Source organism: Anoplolepis gracilipes, chromosome 6 (assembly GCF_047496725.1).
Source record: "Anoplolepis gracilipes chromosome 6, ASM4749672v1, whole genome shotgun sequence".
NCBI classification, from domain to species: domain Eukaryota; kingdom Metazoa; phylum Arthropoda; class Insecta; order Hymenoptera; family Formicidae; genus Anoplolepis; species Anoplolepis gracilipes.
The window spans coordinates 5,776,318-5,795,185 of record NC_132975.1 but is presented as its reverse complement, the minus strand read 5'-3'; the positions used below and the strand labels follow the sequence as shown (position 1 = coordinate 5,795,185).

The following is an 18,868-nucleotide window of genomic DNA, read 5'->3' as shown; positions in this document are numbered from 1 at the left end:
ACAGAGAAGCAACAACTTAATCATTAATCATGTTACACATAGCTGGTATATGTAATATACGTATATAATATATATAGAGATATATGGATATATAACGCAAGATTATTGCAAGATACCTTCGGTTCTACTGTCAGTGAACTCGGCGAGTGAATCGGGTGGTGGTGGGGTCGTTCGCACAGACTTTGTCACGACTGTGGTGACGGAGTGTCGTATGTGAGGTTCGGGGTGCCCTAACGTAGTTACTGTCTCTACTACTCTATGTAAACCTGAATCTTCCGACGTCGTAACAACGTCAGTTATCGTTTCTTTGCTTGGACTAATCTTTTGTGGAATGCGAGATATTTTTGTATCCCTAACTGTCTCAAGTAAATGCTCAACATTTCCGCCTGACATCTCCGATGTGCCAATTACTTCGAAACTATCTCGTATAACTACCTCCTGAACACGTTCATTTATAGGTTTAGACTTTTTATCACCGGCTTTTTTCGTTTCACTCGTTAGCGTTTTCCTAACTTTACCCGTCTCTTTGGAAATAGACGAGACTACACGTTCCGCTGATGCGCCTTTTGCATCACGTGACGATTTAGACATCTTTTGAACAATCTTCTGCTTTGACGCATCTTTAATAGCTCCGATAGGTTTTTCCTTTGCCTCAGTTAACATTTTGGCGGATTTATCTTTCGTTTGAGCGTCACTCTTAGCACGCGCTTCTTCAGCAACTGCTTCCTGTTTTGTTTCTTCTAAGAATTCCTTCATGTCATCCGTTACGTCTTCTACTGCGTGTTTAGCACTTTTTACTACGCCTGATAGAAATCCGCCAGTCTTTTGCTTAGTTTTTTTAACTTCTTTCGCAGTCTTATCCTTTGCGATTTCCCGGGAGTCCGTGACGCCCACGCCGACTGTTAACTTTCCTTTGATTGCTTGTGTGTTTTCTTTTGTTTCGTTCACAGTTGTGTCTTTGGCACGTTTAACTTTCGTGTCATTGGTAGTAGATTTAATTTTCTCGTTGGTTTGCGATACACCTGGTTTTCCTTTATCTCCTGTCATTTTTACAGTAGAAGCCGTTTTTTCCTTCGCACCTTTTGTACTGGAAAGGCTCTTCTCCTTGGCATCTCTTGCGCCTTTCACAGTTTTTTCTGTGACAATCTTAACCTCGTCGGCAGTTTTTTTATCCTTCTCCTGTTCGAGTTTTTTCAATTTCGCTGATGTTGCTTTTTTAGCAAGCGCTTCATCGGTGGCTGCTTCCTGCTTGATTGTTTCCAGAAAATCTTTCACGTCAGAAACCTCCTTTCCTGCATGCTTCGCATCTTGCATAACTCCGGAGAGAAAACCTGAACCTTTGTCTTTCATCTTTTTGATATCTTTTGCTAACTTTTCCTTAGTCGCCTTAGTACTCATGACAGAATCAGCACTTGTTATTAACTTATTTTTCACGGATTTCGTATCACTCTTTATTTCTTTACTGACACTTTCTTTAACATCTTTTATATCATGTGTAACATCAGTAGCCTTAGATTTTATTTCATCACTGATTTTTTTTGTTTCAACTGCTACTTCGTCAGCAGGAGCCTTCGTCATCTCTAATACTTGACGCGTGTCCTCAAAAAGTTTAGTTTCAGCATCTTTGACATCAGACGTTACGTCTTTCATAACGCTCTTAGAGATTTCGACTGTAGTGTCTTTCTTGCATTCCAATCCCTTTAATACAGTTGTAACTGCTTCTTTAGCACGAGCGTTCTCTAATTCCGCTTCGTGCTTTGTTTCGTCCAAAAATTCTTTAACATCATCCTTCGCGGTTTCGACAGCGTGTTTCGCACCTTTAACTATTCCGGACAAAAAGCCAGATCCCTTTTCTTTAGCTTTTATCGCTTCTTTAGTTGTCTTGTCTTTAATAGCTTTCACATCGTCGGCTGCAGTTGATGCTAATTTTTCTTTTATTAATTTGGTATCTTCTTTCACTGCTGCTTCCTTAACATCCTTAGCATCTTGCGCCACATCATTTGCAGTTTCTCCTATTTTCTCAACGATTTTTTTGGTTTCCGTTGTTACTTTCTCACTAACTGCTTTCGTAGAATCGGCAACTTTCTGAGCTTCTTTAGAAACTTCATCTACAATTTTACCTTTTTTACCTTTAGCATCGGTAACTGCTTTATCTATGACTTCTTTCGCAGAACCAGAAGTTTTCTCTGCAGTCTCTTGAATTTCTATAGCAACAGCATCTTTTTTGTCTTTTAAATCTTTCAAAGATACAGCAATTTTTTCTTTAACAAGTTCTTCTTCCAATTCAGCTTCCTTTTTCGTCTCATCCAGAAATTCTTTAACGTCGTCGGTTGCATCTTCTACAGCATGTTTTGCACCTTTAAATATACCGGAAAAGAAGCCACTTGTTTTTTCTTTGGCTTTCTTCGCTTCTTTCGTAGTTTTATCCTTGGCTTTGTCTGCGGTTTCTGCAACAGTATCAGCACCTAATGTTAATTTTTCTTTTATTAATTTAGTATCTTCTTTCACTTCCTTCACTGCTGCTTCCTTAACATCCTTAACATCTTGCGTCACATCTTTTGCAGTTACTCCTATTTTATCTCCGATCTTTTTCGCTTGCGTTGTTACTTTCTCACTAGCTGCTTTCGTAGAATCAGCAACTTTCTGAGCTTCTTTAGAAACTTCATCTACAGTTTTATCTTTTTTACCTTTAATATCGATAACTGCTTTATCTGTTGCCTCTTTCGCAACAGCAGCAGTTTTCTCTGCAGTTTCTTGAATTTCAGTAATCATAATGTCCTTTTTATCTTTCAAATCTTTGAGATCTGCAACAACTTTTTCTTTAGCACGTTCTTCTTCCAATTCAGCTTCCTTTTTCGTCTCGTCCACAAATTCTTTGACGTCGTCGGTTGCATCTTCTACAGCATGTTTTGCACCTTTAAATATACCGGAAAAGAAGCCACTTGTTTTTTCCTTGGCTTTCTTCGCTTCTTTCGAAGTTTTATCCTTGGCTTTGTCTGCGGTTTCTGCAACAACATCAGCACCTGATGTTAATTTTTCTTTTATTAATTTAGTATCCTCTTTCACTTCCTTCACTGCTGCTTCCTTAACATCCTTAACATCTTGCGCCACATCTTTTGCAGTTTCTCCTATTTTTTCTCCAATCTTTTTCGCTTGCGTTGTTACTTTCTCACTAGCTGCTTTCGTAGAATCGGCAACTTTCTGAGTTTCTTTAGAAATTTCATCTACAATTATATCTTTTTTACCTTTAGCATCGGTAACTGCTTTATCTACCGCTTCTTTCGCAGAACCAGAAGTTTTCTCTGCAGTCTTTTGAATTTCTGTTGCAACAGCATCTTTTTTGTCTTTTAAATCTTTCAAAGATACAGCAATTTTTTCTTTAGCAAGTTCTTCTTCCAATTCAGCTTCCTTTTTCGTCTCATCTAGAAATTCTTTAACGTCGTCAGTTGCATCTTCTACAGCATGTTTTGCACCTTTAAATATACCGGAAAAGAAGCCACTTGTTTTTTCTTTGGCTTTCTTCGCTTCTTTCGTAGTTTTATCCTTGACTTTGTCTGCGGTTTCTGCAACAGCATCAGCACCTGATGCTAATTTTTCTTTTATTAATTTCGTATCTTCTTTCACTTCCTTCGCTGCTGCTTCCTTAACATCTTTAATGTCTTGTGCCGCATCTTTTGCAGTTTCGCTTATTTTTTCACTGATCTTTTTTGTTTCTGTTGTAACTTTCTCACTAGCTGCTTTCGTAGAATCGGCAATTTTTTGAGCTTCTTTAGAAACCTCATCTACAATTTTATCTTTTTTACCTTTAGCATCGGTAACTGCTTTATCTATGGCTTCTTTCGCAGAACCAGAAATTTTCTCTGCAGTCTCTTGAATTTCTGTAGCAACAGCATCTTTTTTGTCTTTTAAATCTTTCAAAGATACAGCAATTTTTTCTTTAACAAGTTCTTCTTCCAATTCAGCTTCCTTTTTCGTCTCATCCAGAAATTCTTTAACGTCGTCGGTTGCATCTTCTACAGCATGTTTTGCACCTTTAAATATACCGGAAAAGAAGCCACTTGTTTTTTCTTTGGCTTTCTTCGCTTCTTTCGTAGTTTTATCCTTGGCTTTGTCTGCGGTTTCTGCAACAGCATCAGCACCTGATGCTAATTTTTCTTTTATTAATTTCGTATTTTCTTTCACTTCCTTCGCTGCTGCTTCCTTAACATCTTTAATGTCTTGTGCCGCATCTTTTGCAGTTTCGCTTATTTTTTCACCGATCTTTTTTGTTTCTGTTGTAACTTTCTCACTAGCTGCTTTCGTAGAATCAGCAACTTTCTGAGCTTCTTTAGAAACTTCATCTACAGTTTTATCTTTTTTACCTTTAGCATCGGTAACTGCTTTATCTACCGCTTCTTTCGCAGAACCAGAAGTTTTCTCTGCAGTCTTTTGAATTTCTGTTGCAACAGCATCTTTTTTGTCTTTTAAATCTTTCAAAGATACAGCAATTTTTTCTTTAGCAAGTTCTTCTTCCAATTCAGCTTCCTTTTTCGTCTCATCTAGAAATTCTTTAACGTCGTCAGTTGCATCTTCTACAGCATGTTTTGCACCTTTAAATATACCGGAAAAGAAGCCACTTGTTTTTTCTTTGGCTTTCTTCGCTTCTTTCGTAGTTTTATCCTTGACTTTGTCTGCGGTTTCTGCAACAGCATCAGCACCTGATGCTAATTTTTCTTTTATTAATTTCGTATCTTCTTTCACTTCCTTCGCTGCTGCTTCCTTAACATCTTTAATGTCTTGTGCCGCATCTTTTGCAGTTTCGCTTATTTTTTCACTGATCTTTTTTGTTTCTGTTGTAACTTTCTCACTAGCTGCTTTCGTAGAATCGGCAATTTTTTGAGCTTCTTTAGAAACCTCATCTACAATTTTATCTTTTTTACCTTTAGCATCGGTAACTGCTTTATCTATGGCTTCTTTCGCAGAACCAGAAATTTTCTCTGCAGTCTCTTGAATTTCTGTAGCAACAGCATCTTTTTTGTCTTTTAAATCTTTCAAAGATACAGCAATTTTTTCTTTAACAAGTTCTTCTTCCAATTCAGCTTCCTTTTTCGTCTCATCCAGAAATTCTTTAACGTCGTCGGTTGCATCTTCTACAGCATGTTTTGCACCTTTAAATATACCGGAAAAGAAGCCACTTGTTTTTTCTTTGGCTTTCTTCGCTTCTTTCGTAGTTTTATCCTTGGCTTTGTCTGCGGTTTCTGCAACAGCATCAGCACCTGATGCTAATTTTTCTTTTATTAATTTCGTATTTTCTTTCACTTCCTTCGCTGCTGCTTCCTTAACATCTTTAATGTCTTGTGCCGCATCTTTTGCAGTTTCGCTTATTTTTTCACCGATCTTTTTTGTTTCTGTTGTAACTTTCTCACTAGCTGCTTTCGTAGAATCAGCAACTTTCTGAGCTTCTTTAGAAACTTCATCTACAGTTTTATCTTTTTTATCTTTAATATCGATAACTGCTTTATCTGTTGCTTCTTTCGCAGCAGCAGCAGTTTTCTCTGCAGTTTCTTGAATTTCAGTAATCATAATGTCCTTTTTCTCTTTCAAATCTTTGAGGTCTGCAACAACTTTTTCTTTAGCACGTTCTTCTTCCAATTCAGCTTCCTTTTTCGTCTCGTCCACAAATTCTTTGACGTCGTCGGTTGCATCTTCTACATCGTGTTTTGCTCCTTTAAATATACCAGAAAAGAAGCCACTTGCTTTTTCCCTGGCTTTCTTCGCTTCTTTCGTAGTTTTATCCTTGACTTTGTCTGCAGTTTCTGCAACAGTATCAGCACCTGATGTTAATTTTTCCTTTATTATTTTGGTATCTTCTTTCACTTCCTTTACTGCTGTTTCCTTAACATCCTTAACATCCTTTGCCACATCTTTTGCAGTTTCTCCTATTTTTTCACCAATCTTTTCTGTTTCTGTTGTTACTGCTTCAATGGCTGCTTTCGTAGTATCGGCATCTTTCGGAGCTTCTTTGGAAACTTCTTCAACAATTTTGTCTTTTTGGTCTTTAACAACAGAAACTGATTTATCCTTTGTGTCTTTCGCATAGGCAACAGCTTGCCCTACGGTCTCTTGAACTTCAGAAGCAATAGTATCCTTTTTATCTTTTAAATTTTTGAGACCGGTGGCAACTTCTTCCTTAGCATATTCTTTTTCTAATGAAGCTTCCCTTCTCGTTTCATCTAAAAATTTTTTAACATCATCAGTTACGTGCTCTGTAGTATGTTTTGCACCTTTAAATATGCCTGAGAAAAAGGCACTTGTTTTTTCTTTCCCTTTCTTTCTTTCCTTCATTGCTTTATCCTTAACATCCTCTGCATTTTTCGCAACAGCATCAGTAACCAGTGCTGATTTATCTTTAACTACTTTTATATCTTCTGCCATTTCTTTAACTGCAGTATCTTTCGTGACTTTATTATCATGAAAAACATGTTCTGTAGATATTATTTTTTCACCAATAGTTTTTAATTCCGTTGTTATTTCCTCATCAGCTACTTTTGTAGTGTCGGCAATTTTTTCACCATCTTTGTAAACATCTTCTATAATTTTAGCACTCTGATCTTCAATAGCAAGAACTACTTTATCCTTTGTATCTTTTATATCGGCAGCAACTTGCTCTGTAGTCTCATGAACTTCAGAAATGATAGCATCCTCTTTGTCCTTTAAACCTTTCAGAGATACTGTGATTTTTTCTTTAGCACGTTCCTCTTCCAATTTAGCATCCTTTTTCGTTTCATCCAGAAATTCTTTGACGTCGTCGGTTGCATCTTCAACACCGTGTTTTACACCTTTAAATATACCGGACAAGAAGCCACTTGCTTTTTCTTTAATTTTCTTCGATTCTTTTTTCGTTTTATCCTTGGCTTTGTCTGAAGTTTCTACAACAGTATCAACGCCTGATGCTAATTTTTCTTTCACCAATGTTATATCTTCTTTCACTTCCTTTACTGCTGTCTCTTTAATATGTTTAACACTTTGCACTACATCTACCGTAGTTTCCCCTATTTTCTCATCAATTTTTTTTGTTTCTGTTGTTACTTTCTCATCAATTGCTTTCGTAGTATCAACAATTTTGTGACTATCTTTGGAAACTTCTTCTACAATTTCATCTTTTTTATCTTTTACATCGGTAATTGTTTTATCTGTTACTTCTTTTACATCAACAGCAGTTTTTTCTGCAGCCTCTTGAATTTCAGTAATTATAGCGTCTTTTTTATCTTTCAAATCTTTGAGGTCTGCAACAACTTTTTCTTTAGCACGTTCTTCTTCCAATGTAGTTTCCTTTTTCGTCTCATCCAGAAATTTTGTAACGTCGTCACTTGCATCTTCTACAACATGTTTTGCACCTTTAAATATACCGGAGAAAAAGCCACTTGTTTTTTCTTTGGCTTTCTTCGCTTCTTTCGTAGTTTTATCCTTGGCTTTGTCTGCGGTTTCTGCAATAACATCAGCACCTGATGCTAATTTTTCTTTTATTAATTTCGTATCTTCCTTCACTTCCTTCGCTGCTGCTTCCTTAACATCTTTAACGTCTTGTGCCACATCTTTTACAGTTTCGCTTATTTTTTCACCGATCTTTTTCGTTTCCGTTGTTACTTTCTCACTAGCTGCCTTCGTAGTATCAGCAACTTTCTTAGCTTCTTCAGAAACTTCATTTACAAATTTATCCTTTTTGTCTTTGACATTGGTAATTGCTTTATCTGTTGCTTCTTTTGCATCAGCAGCAGTTTTATCTGCAGATTCTTGAATTTCGGTAATCGTAACGTCCTTTTTATCTTTATAACCTTTAAGATCAGCAGCAACTTTTTCTTTAGCACGTTCTTCTTCCAATTCAGCTTCCTTTTTCGTCTCATCCAACAATTGCTTGACATCGTCGGTTGTATCTTCTATAGCATGTTTTGCACCTTTAAATATCCCGGAAAAGAAGCCACTTGCTTTTTCTTTGGCTTTCTTCCCCTCTTTTGTAGTTTTATCCTTGGCTTTGTCTGCGGTTTCTGCAACAGCATCAGCACCTGATGCTAATTTTTCTTTTATTAATTTAGTATCTTCTTTCACTTCTTTCACTGCTGCTTCCTTAACATCTTGCGCCACATCTTTTGCAGTTTCTCCCATTTTCTCACCGATCTTTTTCGTTTCTGTTGTTACTTTTTCAGTAGCTGCTTTCGTAGTATCGGCAGCTTTCTTAGCTTCTTTAGAAACTTCATCTACAATTTTATCTTTTTCACCTTTAGCATCGGTAATTACTGTATCTGTGGCTTCTTTCGCGGCAGCAGCAGTTTTCTCTGCAGTTTCTTGAATTTCAGTAATCGTAACGTCCTTTTTATTTTTCAAATCTTTAAAATCCGCTACAACTTTTTCTTTAGCACGTTCATTTTCCAATTCAGCTTCCTTTTTAGTCTCATCCAGAAATTCTTTGACGTCGTCGATTTCATCTTCTACAGCATGTTTTGTACCTTTAAATATACCAGAAAAGAAGCCACTTGCTTTTTCTTTGGCTTTCTTCGTTTCTTTTGTAGTTTTAATCTTGGCTTTGTCTGCGGTTTCTGCAACAGCATCAGCACTTGATGCTAATTTTTCTTTTATTAATTTAGTATCTTCTTTCACTTCCTTCACTGCTGCTTCCTTAACATCCTTAACATCTTGCGCCATATCTTTTGCAGTTTCTCCCATTTTCTCACCGATCTTTTTCGTTTCTGTTGTTACTTTCTCACTAGCTGCTTTCGTCGTAACGGCAACATTCTGAGCTTCTTTAGAAACTTCATCTACAATTTTATCTTTTTTACCTTTAGCATCGGTAATTACTTTATCTGTGGCTTCTTTCGCGGCAGCAGCAGTTTTCTCTGCAGTTTCTTGAATTTCAGTAATCGTAACGTCCTTTTTATCTTTCAAATCTTTAAGATCCGCTACAACTTTTTCTTTAGCACGTTCTTTTTCCAATTCAGCTTCCTTTTTCGTCTCATCCAGAAATTCTTTGACGTCGTCGGTTGCATCTTCTACTGCATGTTTTGTACCTTTAAATATACCGGAAAAGAAGCCACTTGCTTTTTCTTTGGCTTTCTTCGCTTCTTTTGTAGTTTTAATCTTGGCTTTGTCTGCGGTTTCTGCAACAGCATCAGCACTTGATGCTAATTTTTCTTTTATTAATTTAGTATCATCTTTCACTTCCTTCAACGCTGCTTCCTTAACATCCTTAACATCTTGCGCCACATCTTTTGCAGTTTCTCCCATTTTCTCACCGATCTTTTTCGTTTCTGTTGTTACTTTTTCAGTAGCTGCTTTCGTAGTATCGGCAACTTTCTGAGCTTCTTTAGAAACTTCATCTAAAATTTTATCTTTTTTACCTTTAGCATCAGTAACTGCTTTATCTGTTGCTTCTTTCGCAGCAGCAGCAGTTTTCTCTGCAGTTTCTTGAATTTCAGTAATCATAACGTCCTTTTTATCTTTCAAATCTTTGAGGTCTGCAACAACTTTTTCTTTAGCACGTTCTTCTTCCAATTCAGCTTCCTTTTTCGTCTCATCCAGAAATTCTTTGACGTCGTCGGTTGAATCTTCTACAGCATGTTTTGTACCTTTAAATATACCGGAAAAAAATCCACTTGTTTTTTCTTTGGCTTTTTTCGCTTCTTTCGTAGTTTTATCCTTCGCTTTGTCTACGGTTTCTGCAGCAGTTTCGGCACCTGATGCTAATTTTTCTTTTATTAATTTCGAATCTTCTTTCACTTTTTTCACTGCTGTTTCCTTAATATCTTTAACATCTTGCGCCACATCTTTTGCAGTTTCATCTATTTTCTCACAGATCTTTTTCGTTTCCGTTGTTATTTTCTCACTAGCTGCTTTCGTAGAATCGGCAACTTTCTGAGTTTCTTTAGAAACTTGTTCTACAACTTCATCTTTTTTATCTTTAACATCGCTAATTGCTTTGTCTGTAGCTTCTTTCGCAGAAGCAGAAGTTTTCTCTGTAGTCTCTTGAATTTCAGTAGCAACAGCATCTTTTTTGTCTTTTAAATCTTTCAGAGATACAGCAACTTTTTCTTTAGCACGTTCTTCTTCCAATTCAGCTTCCTTTTTCGTCTTATCCAGAAATTCTTTGACGTCATCGGTTGCATCTTCTACAGCATGTTTTGTACCTTTAAATATACCGGAAAAGAAGCCACTTGTTTTTTCTTTGGCTTTCTTCATTTCTTTCGTAGTTTTATCCTTGGCTTTGTCTCCGGTTTCTGCAACAGCATCAGCACCTGATGCTAATTTTTCTTTTATTAATTTGGTATCCTCTTTCACTTCTTTCACTGCTGCTTCCTTAACATCCTTAACATCTTGCGCCACATCTTTTGCAGTTTCTTCTATTTTCTCATCAATCTTTTTCGTTTCCGTTGTTACTTTGTCACCAGCTGCTTTTGTAGTATCGGCAACTTTCTGAACTTCTTTCGAAACTTCTTCTATAATTTCATCTTTTTTAACTTTAACATCGGTAACTGCTTTATGTGTAGCTTCTTTCGCAGCGGCAGTAGTTTTATCTGCAGTTTCTTGAATTTCAGTAATCGTAACGTCCTTTTTATCTTTCAAATCTTTAAGATCCGCTACAACTTTTTCTTTAGCACGTTCTTCTTCCAATTCAGCTTCCTTTTTCATTTCATCTAGAAATTCTTTGACGTCGTCGGTTGCATCTTCTACAGTATGTTTTGCACCTTTAAATATACCGGAAAAGAAGCCACTTGTTTTTTCTTTGGCTTTTTTCGCTTCTTTCGTAGTTTTATCCTTGGCTTTGTCTGCGGTTTCTGCAACAGCATCGGCACCTAATACTAATTTTTCTTTTATTAATTTAGTATCTTCTTTCACTTCTTTCACTGTTGCTTCCTTAACATCCTTAACATCTTGCGCCATATCTTTTGCAGTTTCTCCTATTTTCTCACCGATCTTTTTCGTTTCCATTGTTACTTTTTCAGTAGCTGCTTTCGTAGTATCGGCAACTTTCTGAGCTTCTTTAGAAACTTCATCTACAATTTTATCTTTTTTACCTTTAGCATCAGTAACTGCTTTATCTGTGGCTTTTTTCACGGCAGCAGTAGTTTTCTCTGCAGTTTCTTGAATTTCAGTAATCGTAATGTCCTTTTTATCTTTCAAATCTTTAAGATCCGCTACAACTTTTTCTTTAGCACGTTCTTCTTCCAATTCAGCTTCTTTTTTCGTCTCATCCAGAAATTCTTTGACGTCGTCGGTTGCATCTTCTACAACATGTTTTGCACCTTTAAATATACCAGAAAAAAAGCCACTTGCTTTTTCTTTGGCTTTCTTCGCTTCTTTCGTAGTTTTATCCTTGACTTTGTCTGCGGTTTCTGCAACAGCATCGGCATCTGATGCTAATTTTTCTTTTATTAATTTAGTATCTTCTTTCACTTCCTTTGCTGCTGCTTCCTTAACATCTTTAACGTCTTGTGCCACATCTTTTACAGTTTCGCTTATTTTTTCATCGATCTTTTTCGTTTCCGTTGTTACTTTCTCACTAGCTGCCTTCGTAGTATCAGCAACTTTCTTAGCTTCTTTAGAAACTTCATCTACAAATTTATCCTTTTTGTCTTTGACATCGGTAATTGCTTTATCTGTTGCTTCTTTTGCATCAGCAGCAGTTTTATCTGCAGACTCTTGAATTTCGGTAAATATAGCATCCTTTTTATCTTTATAACCTTTAAGATCAGCAGCAACTTTTTCTTTAGCACGTTCTTCTTCCAATTCAGCTTCTTTTTTCGTCTCATCCAGAAATTCTTTGACGTCGTCGGTTGCATCTTCTACAGCATGTTTTGCACCTTTAAATATCCCGGAAAAGAAGCCACTTGCTTTGTCTTTGGCTTTCTTCGCTTCTTTCGTAGTTTTATCCTTGACTTTGTCTGCGGATTCTGTAACAGCATCAGCACCTAATGCTAATTTGTCTTTTATTAATTTAGTATCTTCTTTCACTTCCTTCATTGCTGCTTCCTTAACATCCTTAACATCTTGCGTCACATCTTTTGCAGTTTCTCCTATTTTCTCACCAATCTTTTTCGTTTCCGTTGTTACTTTTTCACTAGCTGCTCTCGTAGTATCGGCAACTTTCTGAGCTTCTTTAGAAACTTCATCTACAATTTTATCTTTTTTACCTTTAGCATCGGTAACTGCTTTATCTGTGGCTTCTTTCGCGACAGCAGCAGTTTTCTCTGCAGTTTCTTGAATTTCAGTAATCGTAACGTCCTTTTTATCTTTTAAATCTTTAAGATCCTCTACAACTTTTTCTTTAGCACGTTTTTCTTCCAATTCAGCGTCCTTTTTCGTCTCATCCAGAAATTCTTTGACGTCGTCAGTTGAATCTTCTACAGCATGTTTTGCACCTTTAAATATACCGGAAAAGAAGCCACTTGTTTTCTCTTTAGCTTTCTTCGTTTCTTTCGTAGTTTTATCCTTAGCTTTTTCTGCGGTTTCTGCAACAGTATCAGCAGCTTTTGCTAATTTTTCTTTTGTTAATTTGGAATCTTCTTTCACTTCTTTCACTATTGCCTCCTTAATATCCTTAGCATCTTGCGCCACATCTTTTGCAGTTTCTCCTATTTTTTCACCGATCTTTTTCGTTTCCGTTTTCACTTTCTCAGGGGCTGCTTTCGTAGTATCGGCAACTTTCTGAGTTTCTTTGGAAACTTCTTCTTTAAATTTATCTTTTTTGTCTTTGGTATCGGTAATTGTTTTATCTGTTGTTTCTTTTGCATCAGCAGCAGTTTTTTCTGCAGATTCTTGAATTTCAGTAACCGTAGCATCCTTTTTATCTTTATAATCTTTAAGATCAGCAGCAATTTTTTCCTTGGCACGTTCTTCTTCCAATTCAGCTTCTTTTTTCGTATCAGCTAAGAATTCCTTGACATCATCAGATACTTCTTCTACAGCGTGTTTCGTTCCTTTGAATATTCCTAAGAGAAATCCTGATCCTTTCTCTTTTGCTTTCTTAGTGTCTTTGATTGTTTTTTCCTTCGCGATTTCAACGCTGTCTACGATATCGTGTGTCTCTTCTATATTTTTGCTAATCATATCTTTTCTATCTTTGGCAATTTGTCCAACATCTTCCGCACTCACATCTTCAATTTCTTTCACATCTGTTATCAATTTATCTTTATCTTTCGTTTCAGTTGTAATTTTATGTTTCAAATAGTCTGTTTCCCTTATCAATTCACCTGTAATAGTCGCTGTATTTCGAGAATCTTCTAAAAATTTTGCTGTTACTTCTCGTAGATCCTCGTGACCACCATCTTGCAACTCGAGCGACGGTGTCTTTTCTTTGGATCTACTCCTAGAACTTCTTGCTTGTTTGGGACTTCTAAATATACTGAAAATACCACTTCCCTTATCTTTTTCAACGATTTCATCCTCGTGGATGATAGATTTCTCTACATGATCGATAGGTGGACTTTTTGTAACCGTTTCTGATATTTCTCCGGTCGAATGCTGTAGATTCTCTGCCATCTGTTTCGTGTCTTCTAGAAGTTTTGCTGTTGCCAATCGAACTTCCTCGTCTCCACTATCAAAAGAAGTATCTTTTGAAGAGCTCTGTTCTCGGGATCTGCTTCTTTTCTTACTCTTCAGTTTTGGGCTCTTAAATATGCCGAAGAAGCCCCCGCTTTTTTCCTTGATATCGTCATTGATTATTTCTTTCTCACCTTCAGAAATCTTCAAATCAGATATCTCAGATTTAACCTCTAAAGCAGATTTCTCAGCATCTCTTTTTTCTACTTTTTGGTCTTTATTGTGATCAGTATCCTGTTTTCCGTTTATTTCCTCGTGAATAATAGTTTTCTCAATCTTAGTCATAGTTTGGACGACATCGTAAGATTTGCCGATTTTATCAACGGGAATGTCGACGTCATAATGAGTAGTAGACACAAAAGTATGTACCTCTTCTTCTTTAGGTATTACTTTCGTACCATCGCTTTTATATGTAACTGGTAACTCATTCAAATCAGTAGTCTTTCGCGTGTCGTCTAAAAGTTTCTCTGTCACGATTCGGATCTCCTCGTCACCGCTGTCTAAAGATGTTTCCTTCAATTTGTCAAGTTTCTTTTCCTTAGACTTTGGACTTTTAAAGATGCCAAAGAAGCCGCCCTTCTCCTTCACTTGATCTTCTTCTTTTTTATCATCTTTACCGCGCGATTGTTCATCTATAGTAATCGTCTTTTCGACTTCTTTGTTCTCAGTATCTTCGGTTTTCATGTCTTTCGTTGTAGTTTTTTCCACTTCTTTTTCGGTTGTACTACTAAATACGTCAATAATATTAGATGCTTCGGCTTCGTCCGCCTTTTCCTTCATTTGTAATTCCAGCAGCTCTTCGTTTTCTTTTGCAAGCGCTGCCAATCTCTTTTTCTCTTTCTTTGCAATTTGCTCTGCACTTTCTTTTGGTTTTTCAACATGAATAACTGGTATAACCGTTCCGTCGTCATCTTTTTTAGATTTGCTTTTAAACAAACTCGAAAAGAAGCCTATTTTATCTTTACCATCATCGTCGCTCTCAGTGGACTCTATTTTCTTATCTTCTTTTTCTGTTGATTTAGTGAGACTTTCATAAGGCACATGCATATCTGCGGCAACACGTCTGGAGTCATTCAAGAATTCAATGGTAGTCAATTTTACATCAGGCGCGACAGTGATTTCTGGAAGTCTACTGTCGAAAGACGAATCTCTTCTTTCGCTAGAAGGATGGTCTGGCTGCTGTTCCGAAACTTTCGTTACGATAGCCTTCGGCAGTTCTTCATCGCCACTGTCAAAAGAAGTGTCCTTCGAACCTTTCTTACTCTTCTTTAATTTAGAACCTTTAAAAATATTTGAAAAAATTCCACTGCTTTTATCCTTCGTTTTCTTCATCTCTTCGTCTGATTTTTCGTCCGTACTATCTGCCGGATGCTGCACATTATAAATATCTTCATAACCTGATGGTTTTGTTAGCTTCGCAGTGTCTTTATCCTTTTCTTTGTCTTTAACCTTTGCTTTATCCTTATCTTTTTCCTTACCTACATCCGCTTTTCCTTCCGATTTTTTCTGATCAATCCGAGTTACACTTTCTACCGGTACAGTTTTTTGCGTAATATCCGTAGCAATTCCGCCTTGAATTAATTTTTCGTCAATCTCCTTACCCTCCTTAGACAATTTTTCTTTTTCGCTGACAGTATCTTTCTTATCCGGTGAAACAACAATTACTGTTTCTTTAGTAGTCACAGTCTTAGTTGGTGTCTGATCAAACTGTTTTATTATCGTAGTCTTAGTAACCGTTCGACTTACTTTCGGATCCTCACTAACAGAAACTGCTGTTTGTAAAGTGCTAACTTTAGGATCGGGTTTTTCACCGTGATATTGCCTAACTATCGGTGGCTCGACACTAGGAATTTGTTCAGTGACTGGTTTAGAAATTATACCTTCCGGCTCAGCGACCGCTTTATCTAACTGTATATTAACTAAAGTCTGCCCTACCGCACCCCGTACCTCTTTACTGTCCCGCACATCATCATAAACCACCGACCACCCTTCCTTCGCTAACTTCCCCTTCTCTTTCTCTGCGTCTGCTATTACACCTGTTAATTAAGTATTATACATTTTAGGCATCTGTATACGTGGTAAAAAATAAAAGAACACAATTTTATTGTCAATTTCGTCATCATTAGTGTAAGCTGGCTCGCTCTTTGATTGCTTTTTTTCATTGAACTGCGGTTAGAGTATTGTAGTGTGGGTTTGTGCGTGAAGTGTATGTGCTGTGGAGCAGCCATCTTCTCACTACATCATTGCAAACGCAAGGTAAGTGCGATTCAAGAAGGAGAAGTAACATTTATCAACAATCAATATATAATAAATTTTGACTTTAATATACTTTTCAATAAATTATTTTCAAGACGTTTCAGTAGCTTGCAATTTCGAAATATGAGAGTGTGTGCATCTCTCTTGATTAGTATTTATATTAACCATAAAATAAATGCTGAAAGTTCCAAAGTGAAGCTGTTAGAATATAAACGGCAGTAAGTATATTCAGCTTCGCAAAAACTCTTAATTACTATTTTAAATTAATACAATCTTCGATTGCAATTAGTATAATGACTTAGTAACTTTTAATCTATCAATTAAAGACACAAATATGGAACGATATTTTGATGGACGATATACGACAATGTATCTAGTGATTTTTTCAAATGACAGCTGCTCCGTGCGCGCACACAATTGGGCCACACAACATATTGGCCATTCATGCAACGCCAAATAATTGCAGCGAAACCTTGCTGAAACAAATTAATCCAAAAGTGTCGCGGAATAGAAGGATATTAGTGAGGAGATGATTAAATGAGATATAAAAATTATATTGTATAATATATAATAGATAATAGCTGCTCGTGTGATATATATAGGCGCAATAAAATAATTCGTTATATATTAAAATAAAAGCAAGCTTTTCTCTGATAAAATTCCGAAGAGATCCGCATTGGCTTCCAGAACCTGTGAGTGGAAGTAAAAGACGGCATAGAAATATAAGTGTTTAGTGCTTCATGTACATTATTTGCACTCTGCAGAAACGTACAATGTTCTTTGTAAGCTGAGACGTCATTTTATGTATTAACAGAAATCGTGTCCAGAATCATTGTGCTACTATAATAAGAATATTTCTGTATTAACGTTTTATTCAATTGCAACGTTTCGCTGAAATAAGATCGTGTGCATATATCGTGTCAATTTAATACTTATGTAGAAATTAAAAATTATTTTAATTTATTATATTGAATTATGATATAAACAACGATAAATTACAAATAAAATTTGAATATTAAAAAATAACATTATCAGTATTACAATATACCTAATTAGAAATTATATAACAATATTGACAAACATGTACTGTCTGTATATAAAATAATATAATCATATTAGATATATAACAAATTAGGTGTATATTGTGACATAATTGTACAATAATGCCAATTATATCATTTATTAAATAATAAAATAATGTTACCTATAAGAATGCAGTGAAAAATTCATTGAAATATTAATTATTAAAAAAAGAAACAATAATGTCGAACACAAACAAATGTATAAAAATCGAGAAGAATTCAACATATATCTCTTGTATCGTTGAACATTCTTGTAAACAAGTATATTTCATAACTATGAACACGATATCATTAGGGAAAAAGTATAAGTATCTCCGATCTAGCGAGTTCTTACAGCGAGTCCGACAGCAAAACGCATTTGTCGATGGATAGTTAATAATCGAGCAAGTCGATCTTTTAAAATAAAGCGTGCGCCCGCAGCATTAATCTAATCATGCTGCTGAGCCTTTGATTAAATGCGTAGTCCCGCATTTAGCGACGTAAATCCGCTAAAATCAATTAATTGACCGATTCTGCCAGGAGTAGTAATAGTAGTAAGCACGGCCCCTCAACCCACCATTCATTCCAATCGCGCTTTCAGTCGCTCACTTACCAGAGACTATCTTGTTGGCATCGGCGATCACTTTCTGGCGTTTTTTATCCAGATCGTCCAGTTCGTCGCGCGATTTTTTGCTCATCGTGTCGGCCGCGTGACACTTCTGCTCGAGGTAATCGGCCATCATGTCGCCGAGCTCTTTCTCATCGCTCGCATATTTGTCTTTGATGGGGGTCGAGGTTCCGTTGAATACAGTGCCGTTTGTGATTGTGATGTGCTCTTTAGCTGTGAAGTGCAGAAAATGCGTAAACAAGGAGACATGAGGAGGTAACATGAGCTGATGTGAAACGTTGCATGACAAAACGTAACGTAACCACATTAAAATTGTCTGGTAAGCGTTGACTAACACATTTTCTAAGTAAGCATGAGTAAAAGTATGTTTGCTATTTCCATGTATTGACACAATTAATAAGCACGCATTGCGACTTGACGTGTATTATTCATTCAAGGATTGTGAGAAGTGGCCGTGACGTCACTTTTATTGCATTATGTAATATAATTATTAAAAATATATTAAAAAATGTATAATATTCAATTATCTCTGACGAATTCGAAATTGTATATGTAATATAAAAATGCAATGCAAGAGCGAGTATAATAATGAAATTAATTTTATTAATTTTATTAATTTTATTAATGTACTTACATTTATCGTGCGTGCTTCCAGTGATACTAAGATCCTCGACCGATTCAGAGTCCTAGAATAAGAGAATTGCGCTTTATCTTAGCAATTGTAAGACTCCCACGCTTATAAGAACGCATTTATTTGAGTAAATTACTGTTACGTATAAGCTCTAACTGTTACGTATAAACAAGCTATAATAAGACGGATAGAGTGTATCTTTCTTAATTGTGTTCAATAGCATTAAAAAGAATAAGACATAAAACATTCTTCTTTAATAACGTCTTAATGTATATATAAAATTTCTTTCTTGTACATTTTTAAAGATTTGCATAAAATACGCACCTTCATTCTATCCGGCTCTTCATAATCAGGATCCATCTTAGGGTCCATAGTTGCATCACGGCGAAGTGACGTGTTTCTCGACGGCCCCAATTCCTCTTTTAGCGAATCAAATCCCGGTTGATCCAATCTTACCCTTGCAACAGCTTTTTCAACATCATCAGTTACTAGCTCAACATTGAAGATACATTTGTTCACTATGTCCTCTCGTCCGATCTTATTGAGAGCCTTTTCTAATGTATTTCCTGTATGTGAATGAAAAGCAAAACCTTGTTTCAATCATGATAAATTTAAAAAAGGCACACTTTAATTTATTTTACATTTATTATAATACATATATCCAACATTCGAAATTGTTTTATTTGTATTCGAAATATATATTGTATTGAAAGTACTATATAT

General features: G+C 36.2%; 1 protein-coding gene across 21 annotated transcripts in view; it reads right to left on the bottom strand.

The window, feature by feature from the left end:
- Positions 1–18,868, bottom strand: part of LOC140666679 (uncharacterized) — an 86,360-nt gene that overhangs the window by 11,094 nt on the left and 56,398 nt on the right. For 15 of the 21 annotated variants that reach the window (XR_012046802.1, XR_012046809.1, XR_012046803.1 and 12 more), the window contains 4 exons: positions 18,470–18,711; positions 18,149–18,200; positions 17,500–17,727; positions 117–15,605 (listed from right to left, as the gene is read on the bottom strand). Coding sequence is in view for 6 of the 21 variants with exons in the window: in XM_072894121.1 (XP_072750222.1) it covers positions 117–15,605; positions 17,500–17,727; positions 18,149–18,200; positions 18,470–18,711 (16,011 nt within the window). In the remaining 15 variants the exon portion in view is untranslated. The remainder of the gene's footprint in view (positions 1–116; positions 15,606–17,499; positions 17,728–18,148; positions 18,201–18,469; positions 18,712–18,868) is intronic. The other 6 variants (XR_012046814.1, XR_012046815.1, XR_012046816.1 and 3 more) reach the window with 2 other exon arrangements.